General features: G+C 36.7%; 1 protein-coding gene across 3 annotated transcripts; it reads right to left on the bottom strand.

Moving 5' to 3' along the window:
• Nucleotides 1-1653: 1653 nt before the first annotated feature.
• LOC103941924 (pectin acetylesterase 8) lies at nt 1654-8037 on the bottom strand. 3 transcript variants are annotated; one of them, XM_048580092.1, is made up of 14 exons: nt 7922-8037; nt 6786-6907; nt 6570-6652; nt 6165-6294; nt 5895-5974; nt 5668-5754; nt 5463-5587; nt 5300-5360; nt 5163-5216; nt 5006-5083; nt 4291-4396; nt 3957-4102; nt 3758-3873; nt 1654-2065 (listed from the first exon to the last, which is right to left on the bottom strand). In XM_048580092.1, exons 2-14 carry the CDS (start codon nt 6904-6906, stop codon nt 1915-1917), a joined length of 1338 nt encoding a protein of 445 aa, XP_048436049.1. In that variant the 5' UTR covers nt 6907; nt 7922-8037; the 3' UTR covers nt 1654-1914. The 3 variants fall into 3 exon arrangements, with proteins under 3 accessions (XP_048436049.1, XP_009350399.2, XP_048436050.1); XM_009352124.3 differs by lacking the exon at nt 7922-8037 and adding an exon at nt 7702-7888; XM_048580093.1 differs by lacking the exons at nt 5006-5083; nt 7922-8037 and adding an exon at nt 7702-7889.
• Between the last annotated feature and the right edge of the window lie 10564 nt (nt 8038-18601).

The following is an 18601-nucleotide window of genomic DNA, read 5'->3' on the forward strand; positions in this document are numbered from 1 at the left end:
AGGTTGTTTGGATAATATTCCATGTTTCTTGCTTTTTCCTTATCTTCTTTGTCTTGAACTTGTTTCTCCAGATTTGTAGCATGTTCCGAGCCTCTTTTGACTTCAAATTTGTCCATCCACCTTGCTCCATATGCAAGCTATCCATTCCATGGCCAAAATTTCCCCAAATAGCTCCAAAATGCACTTTTTTGCTTCTTTTGCCATTAGGACCTGCAAACACACAAAAATAGCTTAAAACACTATAATAAATGGAAACTAACTATGTAAATGCAAAAAAACAAGCTAACTAAGTCGTATAAACATGCTCCTATCAATGTAATAAAAATTTATAGAGAATAGTCAATATAGATATTAAAATCCTTACAGAAGGAACTCATGAGATTAACTATATAGGTGTAAATGTAGGATTTTGCAACTTTGGTGTCTTTTCAGCAACTCTAGAGATCAACTCTAGTTCTGATCAGTGCCTTTTAAGATTCAATACCCAACTACGCAGATCACAAATTCACATGCAGATAATATCAATTAACATACAAGTAAAAAAAAAAAACAAATTGAAACAAAGGACTTTCAATCCTAAGAAGCAACTTTTAAGAACCAAAACCACTGACCAAGACTAAAATTTCACATACAGAATTAAACCCAATTCATGAAAACACAATATATGATCAAAACCTCATGACATTCAAAGAACAAGAGGCTGCCATGGTAATCCCTCATTAGCTATTACCTAAGCATCAATATATTAATTGATACCCATGATTTTGCAAGGAAAAATCAATCATCATACTTCAAAAATCCAGAAATTGATTAATGAAAACCCATTATTTCATCAAAACAGTGGTCACATGAACAATTGAAAGGCACCCAGACAGTTAAATTACACATTTAATTGGAAAAATCAAAATTATTGATGCTTGAAAAACCAATCAAACCAACTTTATGTAAGAAAAAATGTGAAGAAATAAAAGCAGAAAAAATACAGTAAAATGGCAGAGCTCAAGACATAATTGAGAATGGCGGAGAAACAGGATAAACTAGAAGAAGCCATGAAGCATAAAAGATTGAAGACAAAGTAGAGAGCAAGAGTACGAGAGGAGGCAGAAGCAAGGAGAACCAGAGAACGGCGTAGAGCGTGCGAGAGTGTGAGACAGGGAGAGTCAGTGAGGGTTTTTTTGGTTATGTCCATTGAAATTACACAAAAGCCCTCAATAACTGGTGTTAACGGGTTGGTGGGTTGATCCAAAATGACCCATTGTTTAACGGATAATTAATGGGTTCACCCGTTAGCAACCTGATGCGTTAAGCACCCACCCAAATACTAGTTTTAGATGGTTGGGTTAGGTTGGGTTAATGGGTCGGGTCTAAAATGTCAGGTCTACGTTGTGCGATGAGATTAGTTCTAAATCTTATCAGAAATTTATCCATAAAATTCTTTGCAGAATCATGACATATGGCGCTACGGAATTGGTACAAATTCTACTTAAAAATCGATCCACAAAAATTGTACTTTTGGATAATGACACGTTACGTAAAAAGATTGGTTAAAAATCATATCCAAAATTACCATATATTTATTTTTTCATTATTTTATAAAAAAATTAATAATACTTTAATACGAATTGACTAGGATATTCAGTTTAGGGGTGAAGATGCACTTGGGCAATTACTATTTATTGCAGTCAATTACTATATATAGCAATCAATTACTATTTATTTGGGCGGCTTGGATTGACTATTGCCCAAGGGGTTTTTAGGGGCGAACTTGCTCTTATAGGCATAAATATTCTCCTTAAGTCCTTAAATGAGTACTCGAAAGTGATGGTGTTGGAGATGCTCTTAGAATCATGATCGGTAAAGTTCTACAGAAAACTAGACGTCCAGTTTCCACACATATGTGGCACTAAACCGAGTTCAACCTGAGGAAATTTTGACAATCCCTGGAGTGAGGCCGTTCTTCACATGATTTTCCACAAGTTGCACATTGAACATCCAATTAGACACCAATGATTTGTTGGAATACTTTTTATAGACTTCATTTCTTCCTAGCTCTGATCCTTTTAGCCTGAAAATCACGAAATAGCTCCAAAGTCATCTCTAGGGTCGATTATAAGCACTCATTAATAGACACATCAAACAACCAATTTAAAAAAAAAATGGTAGCATAAAATTTAGGAAATAAAAGAATAATATAGGTGTAATTATGATGTCAACAAGAACATAAGAAGCAACAGCTTGGTTTGAAGGAAGAAGACGACAAAAAAAATGAAGTGACCTAGGGTTTGGACATGGACAGCTCGCAGCTTGGCTCGGCTCAAAGCCACGTCTCCTGTGTGATTAGGGGTTTTCAAAAAAATAAAAAATTTCCGATTCCCATACATATGATGCTAGGAAGATCAAAATTTTAAACTAATTTGCAAGTCAAATGATGTGTTACCAATAGGAAATAAGCACGCTAATCAACACTTAAGTAATAACTCAATCATCTATATTCACACTATTTGATTTACAAAATTTGGTTTAGAAATTTGAACTCCCTAGTTTTACCCTTCCCAGACACTTGTCAACAAGAAATTGGTGTATATCAAATCATATTAATCACAGTAGGATATATAGTTTGAAAAGTAAATTAGACTTTTTTTTTTTTTTGAATTTTTAATTTTTTTGGAGAAAAGATCGATGGATTTCTTTGAGGAGTGCAGAAGGAAAACAACAAAATAGTTACAGGGCAGCGTTTGCCAAAAAAAAAAAAAAAAAAAGTAGTTACAGATCAGCTTCCTCAACTAGTAGGTCTGAAATGAGGTCTGGTGGAACCTCAACCCAAGTACCAATTAATTCCAAAACAAAGGGCATAGTGCACTAGGCGATGAGCAATGCCATTGGCTTGACGATGGACATGGGTAGAAGAAACTCCAGTGACTGATGCAATCAAAACTTTCGTGTCTTCGATAATATGCCCAATCACAGACAGTTTAGGAGAAGGATATGTTCTTCAATAATTATCGTTTAAACCATCACGTTCGTGCTAATAACGTATTGTGGATTAATATGCCGAAATAATGGGGAAGTTTGATATGAATCCAATTTTGTGAGCCATTATTAAGTACAATCGAGTATTTGTTTGATTATTAGGTTAAGTCAGATGACTCATTAGGTTAAATGCCCCTAAAATAATTAGAAAGTGGTGGAAAGAGGGGGATGGATATAGAGAAGGGGTTTAGCTGTTTGTGAGATGTGTATTTTTTTTCTGGCCTTGTGTCTTTATTTCTACTCATCATTGCTAGGTTTTCTTTAAGTCTTAATAATTGGACAGATGTCCTAGATCTTATTGGATTCTACTTAATTTTGCAATCACATTCCTAAAATAACTCTATTCGCGACAATATACAAGATGTTTACTATCACTTTCAAATAAAAGCTTAAATGAATAAGGGCTCATTTGGAAGTGCATTTAAAATTACTAAAAGTGCTTTTAGGGAAAATGTTTCTGAGTTCCAAAGCACTTGAAGTGCTTTCTGCAAGTGCAAGTAACAGTTATGTACATCTTCCAAGAAGCATTTGAAGTGCTTCTTTAAGATTTAAGTATTTTTACTTAGAATTTGTTTGAAACACATTTTCACCAAAAGCACTTTCACCTATTTTAAAACACTTCTAAATAAACTCTAAATTTTACTGAGAACCATAAGTACATATATAGAACACCAATGTTCGTAGCTCATAAAAACTATATTTTCAACATAAAATAAATTAATCTTACTGATCGTTTGAATCAAATTCACGGTTTTTGCAAGTGGGATTGCAAGGGTAAGGGCAATCAATATTTTTAAACGGAGTGCGGTCGTAATACCAGTCTCCAACTGCCTTTGCAATTGTCTGCATAACACAATAACACGTTTCAGTTTTTCATGTTAAAACCGAATGAACCCAAGATTGAACGAAGATCACGGTACTCTTACCGTCTTACTCAACATGGGAGAATCAGTTGCCAGCCATGTCTCCTGTGTTCCGATTTGGCAATGAGCGTAGCAGGAGTCGATGAACAGTCCGTTAGATGAAGAACTGCTCGCACCAGCTATTGCGTTTAAGAACTGTAACCTATATTCTGAAAATATATTCCAAGACGAAAAGACAAGTCAATTTTCCAGCAGACGTTTTTGTTTTTGCAATGTTGCAACATGCCAAAACCTTTTCTTGGTAAGATCCAACAAAGCTTCTATATATTGGAACTCGTGGACAGTGGTGCGAAGTGAACAGGCTGCTGGTATGAAGTGAAGGAGGGTTTTGAAATACCTTGCATGGTTTGAAGTTGACTGGGTGAGCAGTTCTTTATACTAAGCTTGCAATTTTTCCAGGCACCTTTAGGATCAGCAACACCCGGTGCCAAAATGTTCTTTATCTGAGAGGATACAACAATGAATCAGAAAAACATGCACCCTAACATACTCTCCGAATGTGGAAAAACGAGTAAACAACGTCTATATACATTTGAAGATCGAGAACTAGTAATTGTAGCTTGTTAGCATATTTCAGGTGACCTCTAATTATCATTCTATTCATAAATTGTAGAATAATAGGATAAAATGCGCATAAATTGAAAAAAAGATAATCTCGTTGTTCCTCTCGTCAAGTTCAACAAAGAAAGCATTATAAAATCTATCCTTGCAAAGTTACAGTAAAACAAAAGTGACTGTAAATTGTAAGTGTCAAGGATAAAAAATGAACCAAGAGACTCAATATGAAAGGCTACGGAGTAGGTTTTTGTAAGAAATTAGATAAAACAAAGTATACAAGGAAGGCATATAATTCATACAAAAAAGAAAAAAAGTTATTACCATTACAAACCAAGCTGTTACTCGATTATATATTCAGGGTCACATATACAGGATTATATGTCATTCAGGATTATATGTCATTGAACTTCAGGAAAACTACGTTCAATACCACAGAACAGTAGACTAAACTCGAAAGTACAGGATGCAATCAAGAATTAAGAGAATCAGCTAACCTGCCACGAATCATAAGCTGCATTGACAAAAAATATTGGTGTCCGGGTTTGGGGTACCACATTTTCTGGGAAGAAGCACTTCAATATTGTAGAACGAAATATCAGAAGTAATAAGGATAGGGCGAATAGCAAATCATACAAGAATATAAACACATACCAGCCCTGGACTCATTCTTGAAGTGCAGGATGCAGGTAGGTTCTTCGCCGAACCCTGCACAAAACATATAAATTATCAGCATTAGAAGCTAACGCTTATCACATGCACAGAACAGAGGCCTGAGAGAGATGCAATACATGTAGCGCAACCACTTCACTGTAAAAGGTTTGAATGTATTGTGATCCAGACAGAGTCTTCCTGTTAGTCATTATAGGGCTTTAGAAACTAGAAAAGTTTCTAAATATAATATTAGGTCAAGCTTTCATGACTAAAGATAAAAAGTGCGTGCGTAGCCCTTACGCATTAATGAAGTAACCAGCATCTGCTAGACATTTTACTTTAGTACCCACAGGTAGGAGAGAATGAAAGTTATCACAATGAAGAATCGAGGCCAAGCCGCCAGCCGAACAACCAGATAGAAGAGCCTGTCATCACAAGTGGTGGTGTTGAGCTATCGGCAGTGAGGAAAAGATGAAAAAAAATACATTTGTAGAATGGTCCATACAGTTTGAGCGTTTTTCATTCCTTTTGCCAATAAATCATCAATGATGGCACGGAAAACCCTTGCTCCTCTGAAGTGAAGATTTGTTGCCTGATCAAATTAGTTTTGATTAGATACATGTCATGTGATGGGAAAGCGGAGGGTTGAGGAGGTACAATAGACACCAGGTTTTGACTTTTGTATCAATTAATGTAAAACATGGGTTGCTCATTGAACCTTAAAAAACTTACTGGGTCTACCGCTTCAACATCACCAGTGAATGACGAGCCATCACAGTACCTAACTTTGATTCTATTCCAATTGTAGAAGTCTGGCATTGAAAAGAAAATTGATTTTTAGTGTTAGCCAAAAAAACAAAAAAGAAGAGAAAAATGAGAGCTGTGTTCATCAACTACTGAGTCATTCTTAAGATATATATTATTGTTTCGACAGTTTCACAGCAAGGCAAAACATTAATTGAGATACAAAAGCTATTAACGAGGTACAAAACCTAACCGAACCTGGATTAGTCTGTTGCTTGTTACCAAGAACCCCGGAAAAAGACATTGTCTTTTCCATTTTGGTTGATGAACCGCGGTAATTATTCTTGCGATCAAGGCAAGTTGCAACGCTGTTACACCATCCTCCACCCTAAGAACGAATATCAATGCAAAATTTTAAAATAACTAAGCTTATTAAGCTAATGAATCGTCCACCTAGTTACATGGACAAGAGAAAAAGGTTTAAGGTACAAGACCTCTGAATTCTGGATCAATATTTGACTAAAGTTACAACAGAGCTCAGATACAATAAATAGTTTTCAGTTCGTACTGAAAAGTTGGAGATAAATGGGTTTTAAGTTTAACATTCCCACCCTTATCATTCATCTTTAAAATCCATTTTAGCATGATAGGAAAAACACAAACCTCGATGTGAACCAACCAATTGTTGATTCCGGCACCAAATCCCTTGTCAAAGTGGTAAGCGGGTGCGCTCCCATCCAAACACACTGCATAGAGTGCCAAATTTAGAAACACCACTAAGATAAAACTCAAAAGAAACAGACATTGGAACAATGAAACTTTAGGTAACAGACTCAATTCTAATCAGTTGGCTGTGCGGTGTGCAACAGTATTTCTCACCAGCTCCTTTAGCGACTGCATTTTCAACGAGAGTGATTCCCACAGGGTGGCTTTCTGCTTTCAGCAATATCAGTAAACATACTAGAAGAGTTAACCATTGGCCTAATCTTTTACGGGCCATTCTGCACATACAAATTTTCAGCAATTAATATCCAGAGCATTTGCCAGCTTTAGTTGTAGACTCCACTACACAAACACATTACCATATGTTGTCAAGATCCTACGAATTTATTCTTTACTGAAAAATCTCTGTCTAAATCTAGTAAAGAATATGTCTCTATAGAGTCTGTATATTTGTTATAAATTTATCAAAGGTATCCTCCATCAGGGACGGTCCCGAATACATTTAGTTGAAAACGAATCCTCCAAACCGTTTTGGGCCAACAAAATCTTACCCTTGATCTTTGTACTGTCAAAGGATCCGGTTCCATCTGACCAAGACCATGAATCTTTATCCACTCAATGCATAGAAATCAAATTTTAACAAATATATAGAAAGAGAAAAAAAGTACAAATCCAAAATATAGAAAGAAAGCAAAAATTTACACATTACTTAATCGTCAATTCCAAATCATATATTACATAATATTACTAACAAAATATATGAAACTGTATATAACTTTAAGCCATTAAGCTCAATCAGCTTGATGGGGTTTTATGAAAAAAGAGAACCCAAATTTCAAACATTGATTAAGCTCATATAAATACATGTCTTATTGTAATCCAGTTAGAACCACCAAGTTGCGTTATACAAATGAACACAAACTGAATCAAAGTTTTGATTTCTTAAGAAAACCAAGTGATAAGAGGAAACTAAAACAGAACAGATTTATCTGCTTAAAAAATAATAAATACAAAATACCAAAAAAAAGAAAAAAAAGAAAAAAAAAACATAGCATTTCTCCGTACTCTGTACCTGGTAATAGAGAATAATCTGAATGAGATGGTGGAAGAAAGAATGTGAGAGAAACCCAGTTGAATGTTTGCGCTTATTCTTCCAATTATATATATAATGTGTGTGTATGTATATCTTGTGTCAGAGTTATGTGAGATGTGAAGAGGAAGTTAAGTGCTTCCCAGTGAAGAGAGATTTTGAGAATATTTGTAGCAATTCTGGTGAAGAAGATAAAACCTACATTATTGGTCTGCTGAGCTGCAAAGGAGAGAGGAGAAAGAGGAAAGAAACAGCCAATGACTAGGACAAATCTTGTCGGTGTACGCGTGATTCATTTATTGTGAAACCACCTACATGAAACAGGTTCTTCGTCGTCCTTATTGTGGTATCCAGTTTTAATAAAACAAGAGGGTGTGCTTTACTTCTCACACACCCTTGATAATTTCTGTCCGTTGATCTTCTTCAATTCATTCGATCCGACAGCCGAAAATTAAAAAGGTGTGTGAGAATTAAAATAGGGTGTGTGGATATCATACCCCTATACGTACAAGTTTCTAAGCATATCACACTTTTACTAGTTTTGAGACAATGAATAAGTTATATATAAGTTGCTTCCAAAGGACTAAGATCCTCTTTGAACTTTACACTCTGGAGCTCACGGATGAGAAAATTTGGACGGTCCAATTTAAATTTTGCAATTCCCATTTTGGCCCACTTCATATGGATTTAGGAATTTAGACCATTCAATCTAAATTGTGCAATCCAAATTATCGGTCAATGGGCGTTTCTAAGGTGTGGACAAAGTGTGCGGACAATCCGTGCATACAAGGATCTAATGGCTAAAACTGAATGAGTTCACGAGTAGAACTGGGTCGTTGTTACCCAGTGCATTTAGAAAATTTTTTTTTTTTTATAAAGTTGGCATGTTTTTGTATGAGGGAGGGAAACAAGGAGCAAGCAGGAAAAAGGGGTTGGCTATTGCGCGCGTTGAAGAGAGAAAGAGAAGGGAAGAGAGGCAGAGAGAGGAAGCTGGAGTTTGGAACGGATTTGAGGTGGATCGAAGTTGAGTTGCAGCTACGACCCAGTAATCCCTTAACTTTTTTGTTTTTGTTCAGTTGATGTGTTTTTGACGACAAGGGAAGGGTAAATTAGGGTTGTCTCTGCCAGGAAAGAGGGACAGAAGGGTAAAGAGAGAGAAGTGTTGAAGGGTGTATGTATGCACTTGATTTTAGCGGATTGAAGCTGTTGGATTAGAGTTGACACAGTTGGTTCATCCACAACCCCAGAAGAAACCCAGATTGTGAAGGTGAGTGTTTGAATAATTGCAGAATCTATGTTATAATGCATTTCCATTCCAGTGTGGTTTATTTATTTTATTTTATTTTTTATAAATCTAGGATTTGAAGCCATAATGGTGGGTGGTTATCAGTGGATTTAGTTGAAATTGTGAAAGTGGATTTTAGATATATAGGTGTAAAAGTTGTGCTGACTTGTGATAAGTTGTGTTGTACTTGTGTAACTTTGTTGCAGGTCAACATTGAAGTATAATTCGATGGGGGGTGATGTACAAGTAGAAGAAATTGTTGTCGAAAAAGAGGATGTAGATGCAAGGGATGAATTAGATGCAGGGAGGGTTGAATTTGTGGTACCAAGAGTAGATGAAGAGTTGAAACCCAAATTGAGAATAAAGTTTGATTCGTTAGATGAAGGGTATATAGCTTTTACAACAATTATGCACTTACAGCGGGGTTTGGGGTTTAGGATTTGGGAGCATAGTAGTCAAAAGTCCATTAATGGTGATGTTAGTTAAGGAAAGAATTTGTTTGTTGCAAACAAGGGAAGAAAAGGGAGGATGGTAATCCCAAACATAATAAGAAAAGAAAAAGGAGAGATGCTAGAACTTAGTGTAAGGCGAAACTTTTATTGAATAGGGGCAGTGGTTGTGAAAAGTTTGTTGTAACAGTTTTTAATGAAGGACACGACCACCCTATGTCAAGTGCGTCACACTTATTTAGATCACACAATTGAGTTTTGGAGGCAAAGAAAGCAATGATTGGACAATGCGCAGAGGCCAAGTTTTCCATAAGTAAACAAGTGGTTTTATTGGAGGTGCTAAGTGGAGGAATTGGAAATATTGGTCGCACCCCTAAGGATATGTATGACGCAGAACAGCAATTGCGAGCTTTTCTAATTGAGCATGATGCCGAAATGTTGAAACAGCATTTTTAGGATGAGAAAGAAAAAAAGCAATTCGTTCAATTTCAAGATGGAGATTGACGAAGGCGAAACACTTGGGAATTTCTTTTGGGCAGATGCTAAGTAACAACGTGTTTACAGCCTTTTTGGTGATGTGATTGTGTTTGACACCATTTTCAACACCAATGTCTATGTGATGATGTTTGCTCCTTTGTTAGGAGTTAATAACCACGGTCATACCACGGTATTCGGTTGTGCACTCTTGAAAAATGAAAAAACCTAGAGCTTTGAGTGGTTGTTTGAAGAAATGCTTAAGGCTATGTCGGGTGAGCCGCTGAAAGTCATAATTACGGATCAAGATAGAGACCTAGCAAAGGCTATTGACAGAAAAGTACCAACCACGTTTCACTGGTACTGCATATGGCATATTAGTAACAATTTCATTAATAAAGGTTGGGTTAAGGGCGCTTTCAAGGATTTACCGGATTGCATATGGGATATTGAAAGCAAAGAAGACTTTGAGGCAAGGTGGACGGTGTTGGTAGAAGAACATGAGTTGGTTGATAAAATGTGGCTTTAGGACATTTATGACTTGCGTGCACAATAGGTTCTTGCATTTTGTAAGCACGATTTTTCCGTCAGATTGTCGAGCAGTCAGCGTGCTAGGAGTTGTCATTGTTTTTTTTTTTGCAAGCCATATGTGCACATGAAGCACTATTTGATTGAATTCATCATTTGGTTCAATCGAGCCCTTGGATGGAAACATCAGAAAAAGGTGGTTAGTATTATAATGATGAAAATTATGCCCATCCATTCCAACTTCACACGCTAATAGAAGATCAAATGGCCAAATTGTACACACAGTTTACATTCAAAAAGTTTCAATTGGAGGAATTGAAGAGTTGGACTTGTTTTTTGAGAGAGCAGTTTGGGGAAGGCAATGAGGCAGCGTATGACGTACTTAAGGGGGCTACGGGGGTAGCAAAGATGAAGAGGTTGGTGTTTGATACGACCTCAGGTTACGCTAAATGAAGTTGCAAAAAGATGGAGTTTTGGGGACCTTCTTGTCAACACATATTGGCGTATTTGAGAATGAAATAAATAGAGTTTTTGTCGGAACGTTACATGCTGAAAATGTGGTTTAAAACTGCCAAATGCAACATTGCTTTGGACATGGAAGGGAAAGAAGTGGGCAAAGACGTTGACAATTATACTGTGTCCAAAAGAGCTCAACCTTCAAAAAAAGCTTCAGACTTGATTGGCAAGGAGGTGATGTCAGAGGAAGGTGCCGCTCTTCTATCCCGGACTTTGAAAGTGTTGGATACGAAAATGAACTGTTAAGGTGGTGGTAACTGTGGTCGAAAAAGAAAATAGATTGGACAGGGAGGCAAGAGTTCCCAAACTAAGGTGCTTAAAGATCTCATTCAAGTTAAAAGAAAATGGGCGTTGAAGACAAGTACAAAAGAGAAGTGAAGTCAAAATCGGAGACTCAGGGGTGGGAAGACGAATTGTCCATGGCCAGACATAAGGTACGCAGCGTAATGAAATGAAATATCACTTATGGTTTGGTTGACAATATATTTGTGGTTGTAATATTTGAAACAACCTTGGATTGCTTTGTAATTGTCCAGTTTCTGCCAAAGTGAGCCCAAAGAACACATACAGGTTACACCGAGCCCCGTTCCTAGTGATGTTACCAGGTGAAATGAAGCTGCTAACCTTGAGCCTAATTCAATGCCAACCCAAAGCAGTAACACTGAACTTACGAGTAGTAATTTAAGAGTGCTTGATGATTTTTACGAATATATAATGAATGACCATTACAGAGGGTGTGAAACTTAAATTGTGGCTATTCATTTTGTATACAAGATGTGTTAACTTTGCAGGGGAATGCATTATTATTTACCTTGGCTACAGTTGGTTTTTCAAAGTTTGTGTTGGTCAAATCAGCGATGGAATGTGTGATTAACTGTGGGTGATATGTTAGGAGATCCTATGAATATTTGTTAATGCATAGGAAAGTCTATGAAACTTATACTTGCAAGACTTACTTGAGCTTGAAATTACGATATAGTTATAAAAGTCCCTAGAAAGTGTACATAATTAGGATGGGAGCAAATATATAGGAAGGAAGATATGAGGCTAAGCATTCGTGGGTGTGTTGTGAGTCGCCTTCACGTAATTGTGTTCGGTGTACTCACCACCATCTCTGATGATGTCTTCCATTTGCGAGGCCATAATGCAATCTCAATCATATCCGGACCGAAGTTAATGAAGATAGGAACGAAATTTCTCAAACCCATCATAAAAAGCGGAGTCACACTCTTCTTGGAGCTGCTTTGTTTGCCATGAATACATTGACCTATGACGTACATCTTTCTTATCTTTTTGAACTAGTTCTTCATACTTACGCTTTCAGCTATGTATTAGGCGTTTTACTTTGTTGATTTGCACCACACCTCATTTAGCTGTCGCTGTAATGTAACCAATGTGGACTCCTTCTCGAGGCACTTTTGATGCCACTCATTGATTGAGCATGAGTTGGCAGAAAATTTTCCCTTTGATTTTGCAATTTGATCGGTTGGATCATCGGAATCACTGTCACTCTCCGCAAGAGCCATGACATGTGTGCCTAAACCATGGCTACTAAATTGTTCTTGCATGCATATTATAGATGGTCAATTTAGATATCATTTAATAGCACAACAAGCCATAAATGAATGGAAATGGATTGTCTATTTACAACTAGATTGTTAGCAATAATCCTTCCAATTCCTTACCCTTTTTTGTGTAACTACATTAGGAATGTATTGTGGACAAACCAAATGTTGTCCAATGACTTGTACTTGGTTTCCATTTGTAGATGATCAATTTAGATGTCATTAAATATGTGACCAACAAAGGTTAGATGGAATTGACTTATTCATGACTATCTATTGTAGGTATATAATGGCTTGTGAACAGTGGTGTTTAGGCTATCAGGAACTGAGTTTACAACTTCTTGTTCATAAAAAATCGTTCCAAATCCTAAACCTTTTACTGTAACGACATTAAGAATGTGTTGTGGTGGCAACAAAATTGACGGTTTTGTATATATGTATTTTTGAACACTTATGAAGACCAGTGTCGGCCCTTAGACAGTCGCATTACTTTGGTCCCTCGAATAGCAGAAAATAAATTTTCAAACACAGAAGTGAGACAAAAACTCAGTCCTACACAAAAACATGTGACTACTCCCACATCCAATGTTGAAGAAAGTGTACAAACATTTGTGTTCCAAAAAACATGTAGTTATCCCACTCCCACATCTAATTTTGAAGACATTCTACAAATATTTGTGTTCCAAGAAATATGTACTCATCCCACTGCCACATCTAAATATGAGGACTTTGTACAAGCATTTCTGTTCCAAAAAACATATACTCATCCAGCCCCACGAACTTAAATAGGTGAAGCATTACCATAACCAAGGACCTCATGTATGATTACTTGAAGAATTTCTTGATCATTGGGCATCACAAGTTGGGCATTAAACTTCATAAAATTAACCCCTTTGTGCACAACATGCTTTTTCCTCATTTCAACTTCCTCCTTTGTGTAGGTGTATTGCATTGAATTGTCCATTGGATAATTTTCATTCAAGTGTTTCATGTGGTGGATGCCGGATTGCAACCTCGTTGTCTCCGTCTCTAAGTCTCGGTTTTGCTTTTCAATAGTATTCACCTCCCCATGAATACATTTGTTTTCCCCTTCCTAGTCAAGGTGTATACTATTCCAAAGCAAAACACACTGTGTTGAGATATGTCTACTTGAAAATCATGGTTCTAAAAAACGTTAAGCGCTAGTCAGGCAACGAGCTGGGGCCTTGGTGGACGCCGAGGCGGACTAGGCGAATTTCTATTTTTTGAATAACATATAAATAAGTGCATGTTTACACAAAAAATTCATACATGTTGATAAAAATAAAATACAAAACATACAACAATAAATATTTATTATACTATATAAGTACTGTATAAAGCTTAAGAGTTTTTTTCAAGATCATAACTTTCAAGTTATTATTGAGCCATATTTTCTTTTTCTTTTTTTAACAAAAAAAAAAAAAAAAAACTAATGAAAAGGGCTTAAAAACTTTGAGTTTTAACGATAAGGACAAAAGAAAGGGTAAAGTGAATAGTATCAGGATTGACTTGTTAGTGTAAAAATGTGGTTTTTTCGTTAAAGTGAATAGTACCGGGAGCTTTTCGTTAAAGTTCCCTTACAAAAATTGAAGATGGGCCGGCTAAAAATCTTCAAAAAATTGTCACAAACTTTTAATTAAAAACACTTTACTAACCCTAGTAAAGTTAGTCGCACCCACCCAGTTTTCTTTTCAAGTTCAATCTCATCTGCTATTTCTCTATTCTGTCTCCCTCTCTACACAAACTAGCGGCTTTCCTCTCCCTTTCCATCCATGTCCCTCCCCCTCCATCCCTATGCAGCAAATCGTTACGTCTCTCCGTCCTTTTATCTCTCTTTCTTTTTCTCCCCCTCTCTCTTTCACTTATATTTCATCAGGAAATTTGAGGTCGTGACTCGATGCCACCAGAGGTGGAAGGCAATCAAAGAATGGCGGCTACGAGAGAAGGCTAGAAAAAAAAGGACCGCCTAGCACCGCCGCCTTGACACTGCCTAGGCAGCCTAGGAGCGACCAGACGAGTGCCTAACCCCTCCCCGCTTTTGTCCATCGATTGGCACCTAATCGGAACGACACATCACCGATTAGTGCCTAGGTGGTTGCTTAGGCCAATTTTTAGAACATTGCTAAAAATACATGCTTGTAAAGATGCGTAGCCACACTTGGCTTCGGATGGCCGCTTCTTGCTACAGTTTGATTCTTTGGTAGTGGGTGTATTCACGGTGATTGGATGCTGAGATTTGGAGTTTGGTGTTGGCCAAACACAATTGTTATTGGAATTACTAAAGATGATGGGATTTGTTTTTGGGAGGTAGGGTATTAATTGGAGGAAGAGTTATGGATGTATGTTATTTAAGAGGATTTGGGATGAAGTTTTGGTGCCGTTAGTGTAGTGATTTTGAATGGAGGTGAATTGGTTGGTGTTACCATAATTTAGTGCAATTAATGAAACTGCAAAACTATGAGGACTTAAGAGAGAGGTTTGGGCTTGGTTGAAATAAGTGGAATGCAATTTTTTTTTTTTGGGGGGGGGGGGGGGGTTTGGGTGATAAAGATAGGATTAAAATCCCTTTTAGCGAGAGTGCAAATATTGAGGGATTGAAAGGGCAAGGGTCCCCCTCAGTTTTGATTTGCTGCTCGGATGTACCGCCTAAAATGATGCAGGTGCTCCTGCGTTATCTTTTCTCCAACCAGTGCAAGCACTTTATTGCACACATCTGCAGGACTTTCCAAATCAACAATCCCTACAGGTTCTTGGAAACCCACTTCCTCCATACCTCCCATAACCTCCTTCCCTATTGATCATTCGGCTTCCCCTTTTTGCCTTATTCACCCCATTTTGACCACCCCTTGATTCTTCTTTGGTTTCCTGTACACCATTTAATACACCACCACAACTTTCTCAACGTACTAAATAGGGACAAATTCTGACGAATTGAAACTAAACTAATACAAACAAGAACTAAAGGGGTATTTGGATGAATTTTAAACTTAACTTGACTCAAAACACTAATATAAATAAACTTAAACAGATTCTAACTAAGTTCAAACACGAAATATTAAAGGGGGATTGATTTGGACAAATCTAATTAAACTAAACAAATTGCATAAAGTAAACAGGTTAGACACGAAATTGGGTGTTTTAAGGGTGAAAAGCTAGCTAGAGGGTCATTCTCCACAAATGACACATATGCAACACAAATCGATTTCCAGTTATTATTCCTTTAAACCATGAATGACAATGCCCCAAATTAATCGTGAGAAGCACAAATTAACTTTTAGATTTTCCTAAATTCATTGAATCGGATGGATAACGCATCGGCAACCAAATCATTCTTCAATAGTTCCCTACATGAACAACATAATAGAGATACATATCAAAGATCATTAAGTTCTATGAAAATCATAAGCATTGACAAGACATTCGTAACTATGAACCGCATGATAGTCTTGCCCAGAATTTACTTAACACAATCATGACTAGTGACTTTTACTACTTGTAAATATAAGTTCATAAAGATTAGGTGAAATTCCCTTATATTTTAGCATCAAATTCATGCATGAAAACTAAGTATGCATCCTTAATCAACACACAAGAACAAGTTCTCAATAAATCAGTTAAGTAAATTGCATTCACAATTTAAGAAACAATAACCGGAGGAAATCAATTCATATAAAACATATGTCCATGGCTGTGAATTCGCCTCTAACTAAAAAGAATTTAGTTCCTCATGTTCATCATAATTGAAAACCAAATTAAAATGAACATCAAACTAAAACTAAGGATAGAAAGAACTCAGAAACGCTCCAACACTACAAAGTAGGCAACTGCACTCCCTTGGATGGTGGCAGGTACGGCTCCAATCTTTCTTCTTCCTTCCTTCCTTGATGCAACACTTAAGGAATTTTTGTGTATGTGGTGTGAATTATGGTGTGAATATATAGGGTGTGGTCCTTTGAATTGTGTGGCAAAGACATGTATTTATAGGCTAGGGTTTTGCACAATTTCTGAGGGGAAAAGGATTGCACAATCCTTGGGGGAAAAGGTTAGGGTTTGGCAGAAACCAAGGGGAGAAAGGATTAAGAACCTGTGGCAGGGTTTGGTCCTTCTAGAAAGGGGTGGTGCGGCACCAATCTAGGGACAAATAGGACCTTCTAGAAATGGTATTTTGGCAGGTTTCTAGAAGGAAAGGGATGAAAGGGTGCGACATCTTTGTAAGAGAAGGATAGGGCTTCTAAAACTTGATATTTAGGTGAATTAATTTGAAATTAAGTCCTCTTTGCAGCTGGAATTAAGGTGGAATAAGATTAGGTTAGGATAAGATAAGATAAGATAAGGTTGGATAAGGTTTGGATAAGATAAGGTTGGATAAGGTTCCATGTTTTTTGCTCTTTCCTTATCTTCTTTGTCTTGAATTTGTTTCTCCAGATTTGTAGCATGTTCCTAACGTCTTTTGACTTCAAATTTGTCCATCCACCTGATGTGATAAATAATAGCACTCAAATTAAACCCTCTTTTTGACAATTATAGTATAGATATAAGTAGGGATCGTTCTAGGCCGGGGATTAGGAGGGATTGCTAATCTAATGAAAACTGACTCAAAGATACAAAAATATGCTTAAAAACACTTAAACAAACTTAAAGACTCTTAACTAAACTTATATGACTCAAAACAAACTTAAAAGACTCAAAACAACACAAACAATAAAAAAGACTCAAACTAGACTCTAGGACTCAATTTGGACGAAAATAAAATTGATTTTGACTCAAAATACTTAAAAACACTCTTTAGGACATATTTGAAACAAGTAAGTAAAGGGGATTGGGTTTTTGACGAATTTAAGAGAAAAACAAGTAATTAAAATACTTGAGTAAACTTTGGACGAATTTGAGAAAAACAATGGATGATTAGATAGCTAAAGGATACTTTTCCACACATGATACATTCAAACACAAATTGATTTCCAATTGCTTTTCCGATAAACCATGAACCTCAACACCCCAGATTAACCGTGACATTACTAATTAACCCTCAGATTTTCCTTTAGTTATTGGCATGGATGACATCATATGACAACCCAAAGCATTCTTCAAAAATTCCCTACATGACATCATAATAGAGATACAATCAAAGATCATTACGTTCAATGAAAATCATAAGTATTGACAAAGCACTTGTAACTATGACATCATGATACTCATGCTAAGAATTCACTTAACATGATTGTGAAAACAACCTTAACTACTTGTGAATATAAGTTTGTGACGATTATGTGAAACTCCCTTATATTCTAGCACCAAATTCAAGCATGTAAATTAAGTAGGCCTCCCTAATCAACATACAAGAATAAGTTATCCATCAAACGATTAAGTAAATTGCATTCACAATTTATGAAATCACAACTGGACTTAATCAATTCATATCATAAATATAATCATGGTTTCAAAGCCTCCCCTAGCTAAAACGAGTTTAGCCTCTCATGTTCATAACAAAACAAAGGAAAATTGAATTAAACATTGAAAACAAAAGATAGATTACACCTAAAAACGTCCAACACTCCAACTTGAATGCACAAACGTCCAAGGCTTCTTCTTCTCTTCTTCTTCCTTGCAAAGCTGCGGCACAAGAGTTCTTGGGTGATTTTGGATGGATTTCTGGGTTGTGAATGGATTTAGGTTGGTAGGGTGGTTTAGCAAAGGTTGGGAGAAAGGATGAAGGATGGCAGATTGTGTGGGTGAGTGATTCGTCTCAATAAGGGTGCGGCTTTGGTATTTATTTGAGAGAAAGAATCCTAAGGTTTATTACATAGTTTAGGAAAGGATTGGACCCCCAAATCCATAAGGAAAAGGAGATATGAAATCAGAAATCAAAGGGAAAGGGGAAGGAAACTTACGGCATTCAATTGTATGAAAGGGAATGCGATTTAATGCTGAAATTAGGCAAGGATTTGCGATAGAAAAGGTATGTAAGGTGCGGCTGAGAATGGGGTGAAAAGGAATGTGATTTTATGACATAGAATAGGAAATAAGGACTTCCCTTGCGCGGC

Source organism: the organism of the source record quoted next, unplaced genomic scaffold (genome assembly GCF_019419815.1).
Source record: "Pyrus x bretschneideri cultivar Hongxiangsu unplaced genomic scaffold, Pyrus_bretschneideri_v1 Contig143, whole genome shotgun sequence".
NCBI lineage: Eukaryota > Viridiplantae > Streptophyta > Magnoliopsida > Rosales > Rosaceae > Pyrus > Pyrus x bretschneideri.